The following is a 22,132-nucleotide window of genomic DNA, read 5'->3' as shown; positions in this document are numbered from 1 at the left end:
TGTTTTATATTGTTACTTTCATAACCCCACATAGTATTATATACTCACTGTATGGGTTTATTTGATCCTTGTATTATAAATCACTTGCTACAAAGTCCTTTGAAGTCAGTGTCTTATATGAAAACTGTTAGAATAGGATTTATGATTTTCCACTGCCCCCAAACTCTACTACTAGTTTTATCTCCCCATCCTACAACTGCCTATCCTATCATCCACCAGTCTCTGACTTCCAGTTCCTCAAATTTCAACGTATTTTCTGCCGTTACTAGCTACAGTCTTTACTAGTCCTACCCTATACCTTCACTTCCACAACCCTTTACCTCCATTATTCAGTTTCTTTTAATTGTATTTACTCCTCTCCTACCTTCCAACTCCACTGTATCTGCTTTACCCCCATATTTTGTCTGTTACTGGTTAGGTAATAACACAGAGAGACATAATTTTATCCTATCCAATATATAGCAACATGGTTAGTATTCAGCATGTAGCAAGGAAGCCACAGGCTTTTGCTGCATTGACAAAAAAAAAAAACCCAACCAAGTATATAAGAAAACAAATTATATGTTTCCCTCCTTACACAGGTAAGTATCCAGAAGACCTTTGAATTTATTCAAGCTGTCAGCCTCAACTACCGGCGAGGGCAACTTGTTCCAACAATCAACAACTTGCTGGCTAAAAGAAAACTTCCTACAATCCTAAACTTCAAGTTTCCATAACTAGGGAGTCATAATTTGAATTTATACCCCCCCCCCCTCCCCAAATTCTGGAATTCTTTATAACAGTGAGAATTCCACCTTCATTCATTTTACTAATCCCTCTCAGAGCTTTATAAACCTTAATCAGGTCGCCTCTGAGATTCCTGGTTGCCAAGTTCTGCAGCTCACATAATCAGTCTTTCTTCATATGGTCATCCTTCTGCTGGTCTCTTACCATTCAAGCTGCCCTTCTTTGGACCCTTTCAAGAAGCTTGCTGTCTTTTTTTCAGATGAGGTTTCGATACTTGAACACTGTATTCCAAATGTCTTACAATCTCCTTATGCAGTGACATTATGATATCCCTATCTCTTCAGGATAGCGTTTAATAAATCATTGATAGGACACCGTGGCCTTTCCTGGCTGCCTGTTTATACTGTTCGCAAGACCATATCTGCTTGTATTGTAACTCCCAGATCCCTTTCCTCCTCCACTATTTTTAATTCAACCCCACCAAGTGTATAATTTATTTGTAGGTTGCTCTTCTCAAGCATAAAACCTTGCATTTAGCAGGATTAAAACATAGCTACCACTTCTCTGACCATCTTTGAAGTCTGTTGAAGTCATCCTGAAGGAGCACTGCTTGGCACTGATCATTTAACGACTCTGCCAATCTTTATGCCATCTGCAAATTTTGACATTACGCCTTCTATCCCTTCATCGATGTCATTTATGAAAATGAGAAACAACAGTGGTCCAAGAACTGATCGCTAGTGGATGAACCCACCACTTGGTAAATAAATAGGTACACTGCATCACTGCATTCATGTACAGATTTGATGGAAAATTCGGTAATTTGATGTTAGTATGGATAAACATTGTGAGTTAACCGACTTTGAAAGAGGGACAATATGGCCCATGCCTGACACATGGATCACTATCGTGGAGGTGGTACAGAAATTGCACTATCCCCGTTTGACAGTATCAAGAGTCTATTGAGAATATGCCATTTCCTGAATAACATCTCATCGTGGACAGGACAGTGAAAGGTGATGGATGTACATAGTCATGGATGTCTGCTCTCATTGTTTCAGCTAACGTGAGCGACTGTGGAACAAATCACTGCCAACTTCAACGAGGGAGGTGCCAGAAACGTCTCCATCAGGTGATCATTAACCGCAATAGGTTATGGGAACTGCCGATCCACCAGAGTCCCTTTGCTATCACCGTGGCATAGGACTCTATGCCTCAACTGGGCAAAAGAACATCAACACTGGACTTTGGGTGATTGGAGACAGGTCTCCTGGTCCGATAAGTCCTGTTTCCAGTTATTTCGAACAAACGGGGGGGGGGGGTATCTGGCGGAAACCGCACAAAGCTATGCAACCATCATGTTAACAAGGAACTGTTCAGGCACGTGGACTATTGGTAATGGTCTGGAGCATGTTCAACTGGCACACATTGGGACCTCTGGTATGTCTAGACGCATCTCTGAACGGTCCAGGTTACGTGTCCATTCTTGCAGACCATCTGCATCCCTTTGTAGCCATCGTGCACCCACAGGGCAATGGACTCTTCCAGCAGGACAGTGTGCCTCCCCACATAGTCGTGGTGACTAGAACATGGTTCGACGAGCATTCCACAGATTTTACTACCATGGAATGGCCTTCCCATTCACTGGACATGAACTCTATGGAGCATCTTTGGGATGCTGTGGAAAGGTCTGTTTGAGCTTTGGATCTGCCACCCAGGAATGCGACAGGATTATGAAAAGCTGTGCAGCAAGCAAGGATGGAACTACATGTGGAATGCTTTCATGAACTAGTGGACTCAATGCGTCACCATATGACTGCCATTATGCGAGCGAAAGGTGGGCCTACCCGTTACTAGGTAGGTATCCCATGATTTCTGTCCACTCAGTGTACTGTGTCAGGCTTATTCTTTGTGCCATTACTTATTACAACACTTGTAAAGTGTACTCAAGATTATAACATTTTTATTTGCTTTGGCCTGATGATTCATCAGAGTGCAATTATCAGTCTCATTACAAGTTTGAAAACTGAAGTATATAATTCTACCTTCTTTTTTATGGGCATTGGAACTGCTCATAAATCATCGTGCTTTTCAGTTCCCACTATAGTAGTATATTTTGGATTAATTTCTTTGTCAATTCAAAACTGATAAAGAAGTTATCAGTAAGTACATGTCTACATCAATTAAAAAATGGTTCCATTAGTTTTAGAGTGACTTATTCATACATAAAATGGTTGACTAGTTGGGCGCAATGTCTTTCCCCAAATAAGGAAAGCCATTCGTGTAGATATTTTGAAGCTGTGTCAGCTGCCAACCAAAACTTTATATCAAATTTGTCTGGTTGTTTGGCCATATACTTGGTGAATCGGCATCTAGCTTTAGTTATAAATAGCTGCTCATCTATTGTAATGTTTGCTCCAAGTATATAGCAAGCTTTACAGTTGAAAATAAATTTGCACCATATTTCTGAAGCTAAAGCAAATTTATCATTTCCTAGAAGCTCCTTCATTGAAGAATGTATGTCGAATCTTATGAACTGCTTAATTTCACAAAAGTTACATGACATTATATCATGAAAAAATTGAGGCTCCCATACAGTTGACCACAAACTATTCAATTCTAAATTTCTAGCACCATATGTAGCATATACAGCAATAAAAGCATCAAGTTCTTGAGTGGATGTAGACCAAACTAAACTAATTATAGTAGACTCTCAATTTTCCGGGATAGATGGTAAAAAAAATCCCACATAATCAATTTCCCAGTTAATCCTAAAATACAGTAAGTCCCCAACATATGTAAGAGATACATGTTCCAGGACTTCTTACGTAAGTCGAGGAATGACTAATAAAATATTGCTTCTATATCCCTGATATGCCAAAATTACAAAATCACATAATATCCTCAGGAGAATGAAGAAAAATAGTTATATATTTTTCAATTAATTAGTTATATTTTTTTTATATATTAGTTATCAATATAGAAAAATAGTTATATATTTTTAATTAGTTCAGTTATAAACGTTATCTGGGGACAGTGGTGAAGTAGCCAGAGTAGCACATAAGAAAAGAAAACATAAAAAAAAAGAAAAAATGCATGTTATTGTACTGTAAAAACTGATACTGTATGTATTTCATAGCCTTCGTTATTATAGTTGACTTCATTGGTGCCATTCCCTTCACCGCTTCTCGTATTGTGTCTTTACCCTTTATTATTGTATTCACCATTGATACTGACAAATCTGAATTCTGCCCGATACTTGTTAATGTTTGACCATTTTCATATATCATTATAATTTTCATTTTCTGATCAAACTCGATCACTTTCCTTTTCTTGTTAGATCTACTAGTACTGCTGTCACTTATTCTCTTAGTTGGCACCATGATAACAGTCAAAATTAAAATTTCTGTATAGAACTTCACAGGATTAAGGCAAAAGCTCACTATTATCACCCCACGCAAACTCATATTTTACTAAAGCACATTTCTGGAGGTCGCTACCATAAAACAAAAACAATTTGCAGTTTCTGGTTTATTGGGTTTTTCTGTTAGTGCAATTCGTTATAAATGGATAGAAACTCGATCTTATTGTTTTTGCAATAATACCATTAGCTGGAATTCTGTGGGTTTTTATTTTATTATGGTGAAATGTGTCTCCTTTACTGAAATCTTCAGTCATATAAAAAAAAACATAAATTTTAAGAATCTTCTCTCCATTCCTATTTTTAAGCTTGTTACTCAATATCTCACTTGTGATAGACTTACTGTATCAAAAACCCCAGGGACTCACATCTGGTGAGTATGGGCTTGGCACACTCAGGGTCCTGTGCTGGATATCATCATTCTTCTCTTTCTTCTTGATTCCCTTCTACTTCTCTCTCTCTCTCTCTCTCTCTCTCTGGGTAATTCAGAAATTTTTTTTTTTGGCTGGTGCAGCATAAGCCTCAGATTTCCTTGCACCATATGGCTTATAATAATAATAACAAAAATGTTCAGCAACCTACATAAAAAATATGACGATAGATAAAAATTGAAAAAACTTACCACACACTACTCAGGTGTCCAATACAATGATTCCCTTTATTTTTTACAGTGTCGCTTGTGGTTTGGTCACCAACATTATAATGATTCTTTAAAGATTTAATGGATGCACTGCTTTCAAACTTTTGACTAACCGTCCTCCCCACATCAGGTGGAAAAGGCCCGGGTTCGAATCTCGTCGATGACGTGAGGAACTATTTCAAGTTTTTGTTTGATTGAAAGCACAGTTAGCTGTTTTACATTTACCCATAATTTTCACGATTTCTAAATAAAAAATATATATATATATTTACTAAAAAAAAAAAAAAATTTCTAGATCCCGACATAAATAATGAAACAGAATTTGTCTTTTTGCTGTGCGATGGAACATAACAGTCAATGTGATGCACTAAAATGAACTAAACATTGTTTTTTTTTTTTTTTTTTAGCAATAGGTGTGAAGACAGCGAGGTTTCCAAGATAATAGGTACATTAATCTCCCAGTAATGACTTATAATGCCACTTCTTGTCACTTATTTACAACTTGCAAAACATTTGTTTATACCTATTCTAGTTATTACTTGAATTTTATGATTTCTAGTTTATTTATTTTATTTTTTATTTGGAGTGTTGAAGTGTCCCAATTAATCTGCTTCCCTGTTAATCTGATCTAGGTAAATCGAGAGTCTGCTGTGTTATCCATTAGTTGTCTTCATGCTTCAATTTCAGTGCAGTTTTATATGTGTTTTATCATTGAAGTGTCTACAAATAAATGAAATTCACTTATCACAGAATCCATACATACATTTCATCTTGCATAATGAGTTGATCCGGAGCTGTCGTGAATTATGTTCCTTTTTAGTGCATGTTCAGCTCAAGGACCACCAGATTTTTATAACTTCCCACATGTGCTGCCCATTAACAGACACATATAGTTTTACTATTATGTTGTCATGATGTCAATGATACATCTGCAGTATCATTTGATGTACAAGCATCAGAAATATTATTTTCACTACTAGATTCCTCGCCTCTTTCATTAGGAATCCATTCATCACTTTCTTCTTCTCTAAATTCATCTCCACTCTTCTCTCCAGACTCGTTTTCAGATAGCTTTTCTAATTCCTCTAGACATTCTTGAATCTGCTCTTGGGTAAGACCACTAGATTGCCACATTTTAGTAACTCAATCAAACTAGCACTTTAAAAATTGTTGAAATTTCTTTCCACGTATAAGGTTTCACTGCCCAGACTAAACTAAAATGGCATGGCACAGCAATATATAGTAATGACTCCTACACATACTTGGCCATGGAGTGGCATGTGCAGACTTACACCTGGGCATATACTTTCACAAACCATAGGGTGATTCAGATCACAAATGTTTGTCACAGGGTAAGTAAATTCAAAAACTTGATCAGCTGTATAAAAATTAGCTAATTTATTAAAATTTTAAAAACGGTCAACTTTACTGCTTTGGCGGTATGGGGTTTGGAAAATTTAGGAGAAAAATGTGTGCAAAATATTTGCAATTGTGCATGCTGTAAGTTAATAGAAAGTTAGGAAATGTTATGGACTCACACTTCTGTAGTTAAAAGGGCTGATTATCAGCAGCAATTCTTTATTGCATTAAGAATAGCAGGTATAATGACTCACTGGATGGCAGTGATCACAGTGTACTGATATGGGATTTACTTAAAGATATATCTACTGTTAATGTCTTAATGGCTTTTGGTTTTGTAAGGGTGACTCAAATGATCTCGAACAGTTTTTAAATTCTATGCAGTGGGACCATCTGATAATATTACCAACAGAAAATTTTAAATGAGTAGCATTCAGGAAAGTAATTATAGAAACTATTCACCTTTTCATACTAACTAAGAAATACTGTTCAAGGTTTAGACCTAAATGAATGCCAGATGAATTAATGAGATGTGTAAAAAGAAATAAAATGCATGAGATGCATATAAACAATCAGGTGATACAGAAGTCTATGCTAGATATAAACTAGTTTGCAATCAAGTCATGGAGGAGATTAAGTAAGCTAAGGCAGATTGCAACAGGTATCTGGCAAAGAATGCAAAGAAAAGCAGCAAAGATTTCTTTGCTTATATGAACAGTGGAAGGAAAGGTTTGAATCACATTAGTCCACTTGATGTAAATGGTCTAACTGTTGGTGATCCTTCTCAGGTTGCTAACAAACTGAATAGGTATTTTACATCTACATTCACACATGAAGAATTCTTTAGGGAAGGGGATGCTAGAAATTGATCAAGCTCTAACAGGGAATGAAATGATTTTGTAATAACCAAGGAGAAAGTAAAGGAAAAATTGTTGAAGCTAAACATAAAAAAAAAAAAAAAAAAAGACACCCAAGTTGGATGGGATCTATCCAATGATATTAAGGGTGGCAGCAAAGGAGGTAAGCAAACCCTTAGCCATAATTATGAAAGCACCTTTGGGTTCATGGAAGATCCCTTTGGACTGGAGATATGGTAAACTTTCCCCAGTTGGGTATTGTGATTTAGTAACAAAGGAATTAGATGCAAAAAATAATTTTATTATCAGATACTTTGATTTCAGGAAGCTTTTTGATACCTTTGTGCATAAAAGACTGCTGTATAGATTGGGGCAGTATAAGGGCAAATTACTGCTATAGATAAAGGGATGGTTGAGTGGGAGATGACAGAGAATGATTATTAGTTGACACTGCTCTTCGTGGACCAATGTTATTAATAGAGTCTCCCAGGGTTCAGTGCTGGGACCACTGTTGTTTTGTGTATTTATTAATGATATTGATGAAGGTGTATCAGGCTTAATGTCTAAGTTTGCAGATGCTACAAAGGTGGCGCCTCCGTAGCCAGGTGGGAAGGAGCAGCAGTGCGTAGCACATGCTTCTTGATTAGACCGGGGTTCGAGCCCATCACCACCAAATACAGAAGATGCGGAAAGGTCAGGAATGACCACCGCATATCACGGAGCAATATGGCCTTAGTTGCTAATGCTCCTAAAAACCAAATAACTAACTAACTACAAAGGTTGGTGCAGTGGTTAATGACTAATCAAGGTATGCTATTGCAACAAGACGCAGAAAAATTAAGCAGATGGGCTAAAAATTGGCAGTTGAGGTTTAAAATAACTCCAGGGGCTCACATCTGGTGAGTATGGGCTTAGCACACCCAGGGTCCTTGATCCTGATATCTTCATCATTCTTCTCTTTCTTGTGATTACACCAATCCTTTTTAAGATTCAGACCACCACAAGTCTGCATTCAACCTTGAAGTCACCTCAATTGAGCTGAATAAATATTTTTGGTATCATAGTGACCAGACACTCCTTACAAGGATTTGTCAAGTCTGGATTTAAACAATTCTTTCAGTTCTTAGTAGCAAAGAAGTCTGTCTCACTAAGGTTAATACATAAATGAAGGATACATTTCTATTTTAATACAGTTAGATGATTTAATGACCAGCCTGCAGTAACAGTCTTTCCAAATGTTTCAGGAGTAGTATCACTGGATATTTGGTGTTTCTAAGTTGTTAGCTAGATAGTATGAATCAGAGCTGTAATACTCAATATGTTCTACGTTGATAATAATATTAGTACATTAATAAGAGGAGTTTACCTCAATATAGTACGTGGAACACTTCCGTATGATACCCTCCAGAAATTAAAACGAAAAAAACGAAAAATCGACAACTTACCGGTACATTAAAGTAAAATATAAATAAAGTAAAATATAAATAATTAAATAATCAATTTAACACAATTCAAAATCAATTCAAAACAATTAAAATTCAAATTAACGCAATTAAAAGAATCTAACGAAAATATTCAAAACGATTCAAATCGATACACACAATTATGGGAGATTTTTTGAATGGCTTGGTACAAAATTACATTAAATCTACACTAAGGTACTCGGCCCAAAGTTACCATATTTCTTTCCTAAAATATTGCCTTCAAAACAACATCGTTCCGAAGTTTGCCAGGGTGAATTTAAATCAAAAAATTTCAGGCATAAAACAACTATCACTGGCGACATCACGTAATATTGTTAAGCTTGCCTTAAAATCTCGATATTCGGATAAACAAAAATACCTTTCCCAGGTTAGGAAGCTTCGCGATAAATTAAAAAATTATCTACATCCGAACGATTGGTCTGTATTGAAGACCTCCATAGATTTGCGACGGGAAGCACAAGCCTCAGAAATAAAAAACAGACACGTTAATAAGTTGCAAGCATTATCGAATAGTTCAAGACACGTTCATGCGAATTCTAACACATTGTCGCGAGCTTGCGACCAAGTTCACACGAGTTGGGTGACATCCCCCCCCCACAGACACATAACGCACTACCACAGAATATGTCGGCTAGTTCACGAACACCCCCTCACCCAGTATCCAACGAACCGACATATCAACAGGTTACAAATCTTTCCTCGTGTACACTATCGCAGGACCAGATTTCACTTTTATCCAAAGGATTAAATTATAATTTACCACCTCGAAAGCTGCCAAAAAAACAATGCGTAATTGATATTGAATTTGGACTTCGTAGTGTTCCACAAAAAGATGTATTTATTCAACAAGTTAACCAAGTAGTGAATAACATAAAAGAAACGCGACTTCCTAAATTGAATACACATGACAGTTCAGCTTTACGAGAACTTCGAGAAAATAAGGACATTATTATACAGAGGGCAGATAAAGGAGATACAGTGGTAATACTAGATAAACATGATTATATTAATAAGTTAGATTCAGTTGTGTCTGATACCTCCACTTATCGTGAAGTGGACCCGGCACTGTTTACCAATTTGGTAAATCAATACAATAAAATGTTAACCACATATCGTAAAAACGACTACATTACTATGGTTCAGTTGAAGGAATTGAAGTCCAGAACACACAATATTCCTGCACTTTTTGGTCAGGTAAAATTACACAAGCCTGGATTTCCGATTCCACCTATTGTTTCCTACAGGAACTCGGCATTTTCAGCCTTAGCCACACATGTATATAATATTATAAAACCTTTTAGACAGGTTATACAATTTGGGATTAAGAATTACGATACATTATTTAATAATCTTAAAGACTGTAGACTCGGCGACAATGACAATTTATTCTCATTAGATGTTACCTCATTATATACGAATGTAAACGTTGAATACACGTTAGATATTATTTGGGATATGTTAAATAAAAACTCGACACCGATTAATTATACGAAGCTGCCCATTAAGGAAATTTTTCACTTAATTAAACTATTAGTTGAGGCTAACTACATCACCTTTCGAGACAAGGTGTACAAACAAATTTTTGGATTACCAATGGGTTTGAGCCTGAGTGGCTTAATGTCAGAGATCTATCTCTCAACGATTGAGCAGATACATTTGACACCTTTTCGTCCCAGTATCACATACTATGGGAGGTATTTAGACGATGTTCTAGTTATTACTGATAGTAGTACTATCCAAGACATTTTACATTCGTTCAATAATATTCATTCTAGACTCAAATTTACATTGGAAAGGGAAGATACGGATACTAAGTCATTAAACTTTCTAAATTTCACGCTTACCCGGGACTCGAACAAAATACAATTTAGCATCTATCGAAAACCCACAAACACCGGTATGCTTCTACATTATAATAGCTACCACCCGTTCACCTACAAAAGATCGATTATCTTTAATCAATTTCTAAATGCCTATAAATATTCAACGACGGATTCTGCTTTGGACTCAGAAATACAAATATTAACTAGCAGATTCTTGAACAGGGGTTATCCCATTAACACAATAAATCGAATTAGGGTACAAGCTAAGGATAGGATAAAAAATACTACACCAATCAACAATAGTAATATCAAAAAATACTTTATTTCTGTCCCATATGTTGAACAGTGGCACAAACAGCTTAACAGATTCTTTAAAGATACCGAATTTAAAATTATAGCTAGGCCTATACGGAAGTTACACACTATACTGAACAATCGCTCGGTTCTTTCCGCGTTCGCAACACAAATTAATGATCTAGTATACAACATTTCTTGCGGTGATTGCGACTCGTCTTACCAGGGTTCGACGCGGTTTTCTCTTAATATTCGTGTAAATCAACACGAAGCCTCAGTTCGTGCTTCTCGTTCAGCAGCGTCAGAATTAGCCTTTCATGCCATTAACGAAAAACATACTTTTTTATTTAACGAGGCCAAAATACTTAACGTTCAACGTAATTATACGCGACTATTAATTGCAGAAACCGTTGAAATTAAATTACACGAGAATTCTGTTAATGTTCGGCGGCCATATTTGATCTCCGATGCGTGGACCTTTACGCGCATGCGCGCAGACATATAATCACTATTTAAGTTGCAGGTTTAGCCTGATTCGGTAATTTTCATTCCTGTGATCACGACAGTCGGTCGAAAAGCATTGTCAGCTTCAGGAAGGAAAATCGTTTTGAATATTTTCGTTAGATTCTTTTAATTGCGTTAATTTGAATTTTAATTGTTTTGAATTGATTTTGAATTGTGTTAAATTGATTATTTAATTATTTATATTTTACTTTAATTATTTATATTTTACTTTAATGTACCGGTAAGTTGTCGATTTTTTCGTTTTTTTCGTTTTAATTTCTGGAGGGTATCATACGGAAGTGTTCCACGTACTATATTGAGGTAAACTCCTCTTATTAATGTACTAAGTTGTTAGCAAACAGCCAAGATTTAGAAAACAAGTGGGAGTTATCATATTAGGATTGCCACTATTTACCTTGTTATCCCCCCACAAATTTGTGTTAAAATGTTACTAGTTATAATTAATCTTACATTTAATTATAAACAAATACATAACAAAATCTACATTTAGAACACAAAGAAAGAAACCAGTGTAAAATGCAATTTATTGCATTTCATAATGATGTGTGTAATTTTTGCACTGTATCATTATATTCTTATTTATTAATTTGGAAGAAATGTTTAAACATCTTCCCACTGGAAGACTGACCTGTTTTCTGGATTTAAATTTCTAAAAGTTGAGTTATGCAGTGGTTCTAAACTCTGGGCTCATTGAAGAATATCGTTATTGATTTGAAAATTCGGCTGAAAAAGAATCACAGAAATAAATTTTAAGAAACACTTATTTTGATTTATTTTTTTTTTTAAATTGTTTAAAGACAAAAGGTGCCTGAAGCTATTGATGCCTGGCAGATTCACTCCATTCACCATGCCACCATCCACTATGGTTTCAGGTTGAGTTTGGTTCACATTTGTTATGGTATATTCCTGAATGTATTAACCCCAAGTGAACTATTAACATCTAATTATCTGTTTCCTGCTCATTGCATTATATATCAATAACATAATACTAATTGTGATGGGAATTTACATTTATATAACTATAAATATAAATTGATATTTATATAACTTTTAATTTTTTTTTTTTTTTTTTCAGACTGGGACGGAAGCAGGTAATTCACTTATCAAAAATTAAGGCATTTGCACAGAATACGTAAGTAACTGAAATAGTTTCATTGTGTTTTATTCTTAATGTGTGAAATACATAATACAAAGGGAAAAAATTCAGTATATACCGAAGTGAAAATTCTGGAGTTCAGTATAAAATATTTCTCAGGAACTTACACTTTAGAGATCATCAGTTTGACATAAGTAGTAATAAACAGAGAAGAAAGTGAGGGGTGAGAGTCAGTCATGCAGTGACTCAAATTTTCTGTACATTAATTAAGATTTATGCAAAGTGAATGTTTAGCTGGAAAATATGCTATATAGGGAACAGCTGATGAACTAGTAATATGTGAAAAAACTCATTGTTGGCATTCTAAATAATATAGCTTTTAGTTATAAAGTAAGAGTGAGAAATAAGATAGAATAGACTCTTTGGTGTTAAACATTTAAAAAGATATAAAACGCGCGCGCGCGCGCACACACACACACACACACAAAGAAAACTGGTCTTCAAAGTATGTGTACATGACTTGTGTATTCACCAACTTAATGTAAGATCAAAAATTAATTAAAAAATAAATAAATATCCATGAAAAAATTTGAGAGGACTGCTTATGAAGGTGGAAGTATTATGGCCAGTCAAATTTTTCCACATAAGATAGCCTCTTTGCTCTCTTTACAAGTGCAGAATCTGTTGTGATTCAGTTCGTGTCTCATGTTCTTGCAAATTTTACCCTTGTAATTGTGATCAAGAATCAATGCAGTGGCTTTAAAGGTGGTAATGCAAATAAAAAAACAACATACAATTACTATTGAAGAGAAATATAACATTTTATAGAGTCATGTGAGTGAGGAATCCATAACTTCCCTTATATATGCCCTGAGTGTTTCTTGCATTCACGGTAAGTGCCATTGTGAAGGATCACTACTGAATAAAGAACAAGTGAAAAGTTTTGCACCTATGAAAGTAATTATCATTTCCAAGAGCATGCTGATGAATTTAGATGAAAAAGTGCTGATTGTGTGGGTTGCAGACCAAAATGAACAGTGTATATATATATATAGGTTAACCTTCTGACAATTACCAAATCTACAGATTATTGAAAGAGAAGGAAGTGTAGTTAAGCTGTTTTAAAGTTTGTGCAAATCTGCATAATGTAAAAGTGAGTGGTGATGCTGCTCGTGCTGGTACAGCAACAGCAGAGAAGTTTCCAAAAGTGCTGGCTTATTTAATGGAACTTAATGTTGATGAAACTGACATATTTTGGAAAAGAATGCCTAAAAAACAGTGTCAGGTTTTAAGGCATTTGTAGTTCATTTAACTATGCTCCTTTGATGGTAATGCAACAGGGGATTACAGGTTGAAACCTCTTCTTGTGTACAATGGGTAAAATCCACAGGTCCAGTGGCACTAAAATGCATTGTCAAGTACCTGTTTGTTCTCATTGTGTAGATGTTAGACTCAAAGGCCTGAGTTACAAATGCTATATTTGAGGCATATTTTGGACACCATTTCATCAGTCAGTGGACTGTTGCCTGGCCAAAGTAATTCCTTTCAAAATCTTACTGATTCTTGACAATGGTCCCTTGTCATCGATTGGATGAATTGCAACCCAACAGTAAACTTTTGTTTCTGCACCAAACACAACCTCTATGCTGCAACCAATGGATTAGGGTATTATAGTACCTTTGGGGTGTGCTATCTACACAAGACATTTGCCCAAGTTATCCAAGCTATACACAGGGATGGCATGACCTTGAAGATTTTCTGGAAGGGCTACAATGTCTACAGTGCAATAAATAGAATTATGGTCTGAAATGGCTTGTGCCCTCAATTTGTCAACAGCTTTTAAGAGTTCAAGGATTCAGTCAAGGAAGGGTCCAGAGTCATCAGTCTTGCTTATCAGCAACCTTAGATGTGATGTTGAGGATGTTGAAATGTCTTTAATTCATATGGTGTGAAAAGCTGACAAACTAAGAGTTAATATATTATAATATGTATTAATCTACAGATAGATCTCACCCCAAGCATTCTCTTCAGACTTCTCCCTTACTTTCTGTGAGAGAGAGAAGTATGAAGAGAATGTATCTTTTCAGACTTCTCTTTCACCTTAGTGCAGAGTCATCATTTCATTTGTTAGTTGCCCATTTGCTAGCACTGGTCTCTTCACAGTTAGTTTTGTACTTGTTGAAAGATTATCTTGTTTCATCACAATTAATGAAACTCTTACAAATGTTTGTCTGGTGTGATGCCGTATATTAATTAAACAAACATTAAGCCACAAAGATATGAGGACTGTTTGAAAAGTAAAATATGTCTCTTTCAATGATGAATAAAGGTACATATATAATGCAGTAAAATGTTGATATAATGAATGCCAAAGAGTAATGAAATATTCAGTGAAATGAAATCACTTCCCATCCCCTACCAGTTTGTAAAAATCTTTGATTTTAACAAATATTTGTAAAAATATAAAAATAGTAGTTTAGCACAATAATAATTCATCTTTCTACAAAAAGCTATTATCGTTATAACAAAATTTGTAAAAAAAAAGAAAAAGAAAATCCTTAAAATGATTTTCGGTCTTTAGCATCTGAAATGTTCTGTTATTTACAACTGGGTGTTTAATTGTCTGTTCAAGATTAGGGGGTTTGATCCGTCTATCTTGCTGATTATTGGAATGATTTTGGAAGTCACAAGGGCTGTTTGCACAAGGGTTACATATTTCTTGAAACATGCTGATAGGTGAGGCATCAGTGTTATTGAAATTGTTTGTTTACCATATAACGTGAAGAAGCATGGTTTTTGACATCATATCATCTAACAGTTGTGCTTATAATAGTTAAATAAATTTAAAAATGGAAGAGATTTCATGTTTGTTTTCCTTTTTTTACAGTAGAATTATTAACAGTCTTGTGTCATAGACATTAACAAGCATAAAAAACACAGCATTTTTAAATTGTTGAATTTTTCTTTAAAAAAAATATAAAACTGCATTTAAAAATAAGTTTCTGTTGTTATAATTATTTTGTAATGTGTAACTATCATTCTGACTTTTTTTTATTGCATTTTCGAGCTGCTAGTCATTTAGAAGGGACTCTTAGTATTCTTGTCAATAGCTGAAGGAATTTCTCATCGTCTTCAATTGAGGCTGTATGTAGCTATGTAGTTAAGGAGTAATGTTTATTTTTGTGAGTTATTTGGGGTTTTTCAGAATGCACAACATGCAAATCAGCCTGTGAACGCATCCACTGTCACAAACAAATACATATACAGTTAGAGCTTGAATAATTTGAAGCTGAAGGGGTAGCAGAATGATTTTGAATTACCCAAACTTTAAATTAAACTCCCCCCCCCCCAAAATAAGGAGAGAAAAAAAAAAATAATTCAAAATAACCAATGTTTCAAATTGAAGGAATTTATCTATGCATGAGTAATGCACACACATCATTTCTACTACCAAGATAGTTTTAATGCATCATTTGATATATCTGATATTGTGAATACAGGAACTCCCCGAATTATGTAAGGATTGCTTTCTGCAGAGCACTACATAAGTCGGAATTTCCCCCATGCTTGTGCAGCACTTGCAACTGTGCTCGCTGAATTGATTGAAACAAAAAATAAATGTTCAACGAACATGTAAATAGAATTATTTATTATTTTTATTCAATTTTTTATCTCATGCGCAGGAAAAATTACAAAAGTGTGCAATTTTAAAAAATTTCAAAATTATGAAATTACAAAAAAAGAGAGGAGATAGGCATAACGTCAGTAAGTTTTTACCTCTCGAGCATCATTGCCAGAATCGGTGTCTTCAGCTGATAAGTACGCTGCTGCGGAGGTTGAGAGCTGTGTAGATTTAGAAGGGGTTGGTCACTCAACCTTATGAAAGAACATATCAGTGGATGACTGGACGGTGGCTTTTTTCTTTTCATCATAGATTTCTTTATAGCAATATCATTCACCACTCTGTTAACTTTTAAGAATTGTTTGCTGTCAGGATCCATCTTTTGAAACCTCGCCATTGCTGATACAATTTCACGAATGCCATTGAAATCTCTCTGGTGATGAAGCGTCTCGGCTCCTCATTTGGTTCATATTGAGCTTCGTCAGCATTTTCTTCTTTCACTATCGCTGCCTGCAAGTCAATAAGTTCTTTGTTAGATAATTCTCTTCTTCCTCTATTAACTCCTCCACGTCTTTGGCAAAAAACCTCCAACTTAAGTAGCTGTGCAACTTTTACAATCTTATCTGTAACCTCTTCATATGATTTATCTTTTCAAACCCTTCAAAGCCTTTTATGTGCCATGGACATATTTTCTTCCCTGTGCCATTTAAAACAACTTTTAGTAATTTCCGCCCAGCCTTATTAATGTTTAAGATGCCATGGTAAATATTGTAAGATTTCCAAAAGTCTCTTAACGTAAGATTTTTCTCATTGCATGCTTTTAAATTCGAAATAACACCCTGATCCATAGATTGAATGAGTGAAGTTGTGTTTGGCAGTAGAAATGTGGCTCTCACGTTCGAATTGAAATAATTTTGATGCATAGGATGTCCAGGAGATCTAATAGAAGCAAAATCTTGAAAGAAACGTCGTTGTCTTTACAATATTTTTCAACCTCGAGAATGAAGCAGCATTTAAACCAATCCTCAAAGAGAGATATTGTTATCCATGCTCTCTGGTTCGATCGGAAATGCACGAGTAGGATGACTTTATTGATGCCCTTAAATGCACAAGTATTTCCAGAATGGTACACAAGCAGTGGTTTTAATCTGAAATCTCCCGCTGCATTAGCCCCAAGCAAGAGCATGGCCCTATCTTTTGATGCCTTGAAACCTGGCATTATATTTTCCTCTTTGGTAATGTATGTTCGATCCGGCATTTTCCAATACAGAGCAATTTCATCAACGTTAAAAATTTGCTATTTGCTGCATTGAATAGCCACCTTCATCAATAATTTTTTCCAACAATCACAAAATTTCTCTGCAGCTGCAGAATCAGCATTGGCGACTTCACCGCATACTTTAACATTATGGAAACCAACACGATGCTTGAACCTATTAAACCACCCATTGCTTGCCATGAATTTGGGTTGGGGTTCGCTGTACTTATCCTTAATATCTTTATAAATACTTGTTGCTTTTGCTTGAATGGTCATTAGACTCAGGGGCGTGTGGTTTGTGTGTGTGGTTAGTGTGGTTTTTTTTTTTAGGAGCATTAGCAACTAAGGCCACATTGCTCCGGGAATATGCGGTGGTCATTCCCACATCCTTCGTATTTGGTGGTGACGGGCTCGAACCCCGGTCTAACTCAAGAAGCGTGTGCTACGCACTGCTGCTCTTTCCCGCCTGGCTACGGAGGTGCCAGACTCAGGGGCACTCGCTTCTGAATCTGATTTTCAATCCATATTATTAGCAGCTGTTCCATCTTCGATATAGCACCTGAACGCTGTTTTGTGATCACTGTTGATCTTAAGTGTGTTGATCCTTTGACATGTTCTTTTATACGTGCACTGTTCTTTAAAATAGTATTCACTGTTGAAGCAGCAAGACCTAATTCCCTTGTACTAGATGACAAACTGTGTCCTGCTTCGTACTTCTTTTTCATCTTCATTTCTAAATCAATTTTGTTTCGTTTCCTGGCACTACCACCACTTGCACTTTTCGACTTTTCGTTGGTCGCTTCCCTTCATCATTGTAATACATAAATAGGAATGAAGAGAAGTTTCTGAAAATTTGTTTTTTATATGATTGAAGATTTCAGTGAATGGGAACACATTTCACCATAATAATGTAAAAACTGATACAAGTGCAGTTATTGGTATTATCGCAAATGCAATAAGGTCAAGTTTACTACCCATTTATAATTAGATGCTCTAACAGAAAAGCCCAATAAACCAGAAAATGCAAATTGTTTTTATTGTTTTATAGTTGTGACTTCCAGAAACGTGCTTTAGAAAAATATAACAAACGCGTTCAAAATTGATTCTTTAACAGGAACGTGTGATGACGATGAAAGGGTAGTGCAATTTCCATTATAAATATGACCTTTTAGAGAGATAAATTGCTTAGTAATATAACGAAATTTTCAACTTCGAACTTGGAACGAATTGCAAAAAAAAAAAACCCACATGTTATTGAGCCCACATTATGATATTTTCAAGATACCTCCATTTATTCCTATGGGATGCAAAATATGCCTCCCCGATTTTTTTAAGTTTGCACCGGCCAGCAAATCTTACGTAAAGTCAAATTTCCGTAAGTCAAGTATTACTTAAGTCCTGTACCTTCACAATGAGTTGCCATGATATTGCACTACCTTGAATAAGTTATGCTTCATGTATGGAAGTCTAACGTTACTTCTCCATTGCTATCTGCTGAGAATAAGTAACGTTAGACTTCTCCATAGGTGAAGTCTAATGTTACTTATTCGAGGTAGTGCAATACCATAGCAACTTGTGAAGGTATTCACAATACGAGAAATAATCATACAATGCATTAAAACTACCTTAGTAGCAGAAATGATGTGTGTGCATTACCCGTGCATAAATAAATTGCTTTGTACTCTTATGCATTTAGCCAAGAAATATCTTTTATAATATTTCAAATTATCCAAGCTCCAGAAGTAACGAACTCCACCACCATTAAAATAATTTGATTTTGAATTTTGCAAACCTTGTGTAATTCAACAGTCATATCAAAGAAAAAAGGGGCTTTTTTTAGTCTGGTTCTTTCAAAAAAACACACACTGGTGGTTACAGCATTATTGGAGTTACTTGTCCGTCCATCACATGAGCCTAACCTTTTCCCCTTCTGACTTTCATTTGTTCAAGCCTTTGAATGAACATCTGGCTGGCAAGGAACCAGTTTAGTGATGTTGAAATTAAACAGTATATTGAAGCATATATGAATGGGAGTGGCTTTGAATTTTACAACAGCAGTTGCCTAAACTAATAACATAGTAAGATAAGTGCAAAGTAAGAGATTATATGATGACTGTCAAAAAGTGGTGCTCTAATTGGCCTTTTTTAAAAAAATACTTTACTTTTGTTTTTTTTAAAAATACCTTACTTTTGCTTTTAAATGCTCGCTTTAGAAAACGGCCTCCGTAGCTGAGTGGTCAGGAGCGGGAGTGCAGTAGCTCTTTGAGTATACCGGGGTTCAAGCCCCTGACTGCTAAATACGGTCGATCTGCCAACCCACACTGAACCAGTGTGGCAAATTATGGTCCATTTCCCTCACCGTGAATTGTTGAGGAGGCTTCCATCCTGCAGTGGGTTGATAATGGCTAAAGTTTACCTTTTTTAAGAAAATTTATAACCTGAAAAGGATCACTGCTTTTCTATATTAAGGTGAATATAACGACACACCTAAAATCTAAAATATTCAAAAATTTTATTAAGTACAAAGCACAATAACATTCACTGAACAAATCTTAACATTTAATGAGATGATTGAGGCAGGATATTTTTAGAGAACTGTTCAAAATTTGGTTTCAAGTGTTTGACGCCAATTCTCAATACGGAATGAAGATGCTCATCTGTTATTGTTTCTTTTTAAATATTTATTTGATTTCATCCGTGAAAAAACTTGCTTGCAAACATACATTGATCCGAACAAAGTGCCATTTTCTTTTATTAGCGGAAAATCTTCAGATGAGAGCCTTGCAGAATATAAGTAGTTTATTTTTGCAGTCCACATACTTATTTTTGAACCATGTTTTGGCTTGAAGATCAATAATTTCAAGCTGCATGCTGGGATTGTAGTTTTCAGCCATAGAAGTAAATGGATTCTCAAACAAGCTTGTCTTTTTCATGGGATCTTCTATCAGCAAATTGGCTTGCAAACTTGTCAAAAAGTAATTGGCAACGATTCTTTGGAAATATGAGTTTCTTTTTTAGCTCGGTACAACATTTAAAGTGAACTACATTGTCTTGCTCAATTTGGGATATAAATAATAACAACTTATTCTGAAATGATTTGATGTCACCATAGGAATCAGAGACGAATTTGTCCTTTCCTTGTAGTTTTAAATTAAGAACATTTAAATGACTAGAAATGTCTGTAATAATTGCAAGATCAGACAGCCAGTCCATATTTGATAGTTGTTTTATTGGTTTTCCTTTTTCTGTCATAAAACAATTATCAATTTCATGGCATAGTTTAAAGAAACAATATAATGTTTTGCCGTGACTAAGCCATCTCACTGAACTGCGTAAAATTACATCTTTGTGTTCAGCTTCAATTTCTGAAAGAAACTGTTGAAACATACAGTGATTAAGGCCATGTAATCTTATAAAATTTACAGTTGAAATAACCACATTCATAATGTGTTGGAGATCCAATACTTTCCCACAGAGAACTTCTTGATGCACAATGCAGTGAATTCCAGTCAGAGGTTCAGCTCTGATATCTATCATTTTCTTGGTTATTCTACCTATAAGGCCAATGTTTTTACCAGTCATATTTTTTGCACCATCAGTTGTGACTCCTACCAGGTTTTTAATATTTAATCCTAACTTTTCAACAGTTTGACAAAAATTTTCAAAAAGATTTTCACTTGTAGTTGATCAGTGCATACTCTGTAGATCAGCTAAATCCTCAACTGGTACAAAATTATCATTTATTCCATGTATGAAGATAAGGAGATGGGCTGTGTCATTTACATCAGTACTGTCATCCAGTGCCACACTAAAATATTTCATTTGTTTTATGTTTTCCAGAAGTTGTTTGAACAAATTCTTTCCAATATCTTCTACTCTTCACATAATTGTCTGTCGAGACAAACTAATGTCTCGTATCATTGTTCATTTTTCCGGACAAATTTCTTCCACAACTTTTAACAAACAACGTTTAACAAATTCACCATCACTGAATGGTTTACTTTCAAAAGCGATCAAGTTTTCGGTGTATTTTGTTGTTTTCTTGATTCATTATGTAACTTCGAACATTTCTTTTCGCAACACTCCTTTATATTGATCATAAGATTTATGCTTGGAATAGTGTCGTTTTAAATTATATGCTTTAAAAACTGATAGTCTCCTTACACCAAATTTTCATCATGCTCAATGAAGAAATAATCTTCAGCCCGTCTTTGATTTAAAACACGACACTCTAAATCAACTTTCCTCCTTCAGGACATTTTTAAGAACGATTTTTTAATTAAGTACAAATTAATAATAATTCAATAAAATGAACAAATAATATCAAAATAGTAGAATTTCACAACATGAAGAGATTTATACGTACATAACTGCATTTAGCAAACATACTCGTATGACTGCACTGAACTACAGGTACACATTTGATACAGTCAAATGCGGCTGTGAAATTTATAACATAGCTGTCAATAAATAGATGCATTATAAACTTCAAAAACTGGTGTTGAAGCAACTTCAACATTCTTAAAATTGACCAGTGGTAATCCTTTATTGCATGGAAAGTAAACCTGTAATGTGGGTAGTGGTGAATGTTTACTGTGTCAAATGGATGGAAAGTACTTGTCAGTATTCCATCTGGAAATGATGTCAACTGGTGTGAATAAAGTAACAATAGGTGTTTTATTCTGAGAAGTCCCTTGCAGTAAAATCAAACAGGAAGTTACCCTTTATGTTAATGAAGATAATTCATTACTGTGGGGGAATATAAACTGTTTTCTGCACTTCTAACAGATGTAAATATTTGCCAATATTCCCAAAGGGGATAATCTCAAGACAGTGCAGTTTAGAAGACAGAGTGGAGCAGTAATGACTTGCAATCTTGACAGTATTCATTGTGGGGAAACAACCCCTCCCCTCCCCTTCTCAGGTTATAGTAAAACCAAGAGAGAGAGAGAGAGAATAAATTTATTTTTCAATAGGGAATATTTTTTTATTACAGCTCAGAACAGGAAATGCAGACATTGAACAGC

The 22,132-nt window shown here is 35.3% G+C and overlaps 1 protein-coding gene across 1 annotated transcript in view; it reads left to right on the top strand.

The window, feature by feature from the left end:
- Cmtr1 (Cap methyltransferase 1) overlaps window positions 1–22,132 on the top strand; it is a 379,789-nt gene that overhangs the window by 279,186 nt on the left and 78,471 nt on the right. Inside the window, exon 15 of the mRNA XM_090376649.1 lies at window positions 12,205–12,261. Within this exon, the coding sequence (XP_090232775.1) occupies window positions 12,205–12,261 (57 nt within the window). The remainder of the gene's footprint in view (window positions 1–12,204; window positions 12,262–22,132) is intronic.

Source organism: Mastigoproctus giganteus, chromosome 6 (genome assembly GCF_048544385.1).
Source record: "Mastigoproctus giganteus isolate SK-2022 chromosome 6, ASM4854438v1, whole genome shotgun sequence".
Taxonomy (NCBI): Eukaryota; Metazoa; Arthropoda; class Arachnida; order Uropygi; family Thelyphonidae; genus Mastigoproctus; species Mastigoproctus giganteus.
This window is presented reverse-complemented; position numbering and strand designations above follow the sequence as displayed.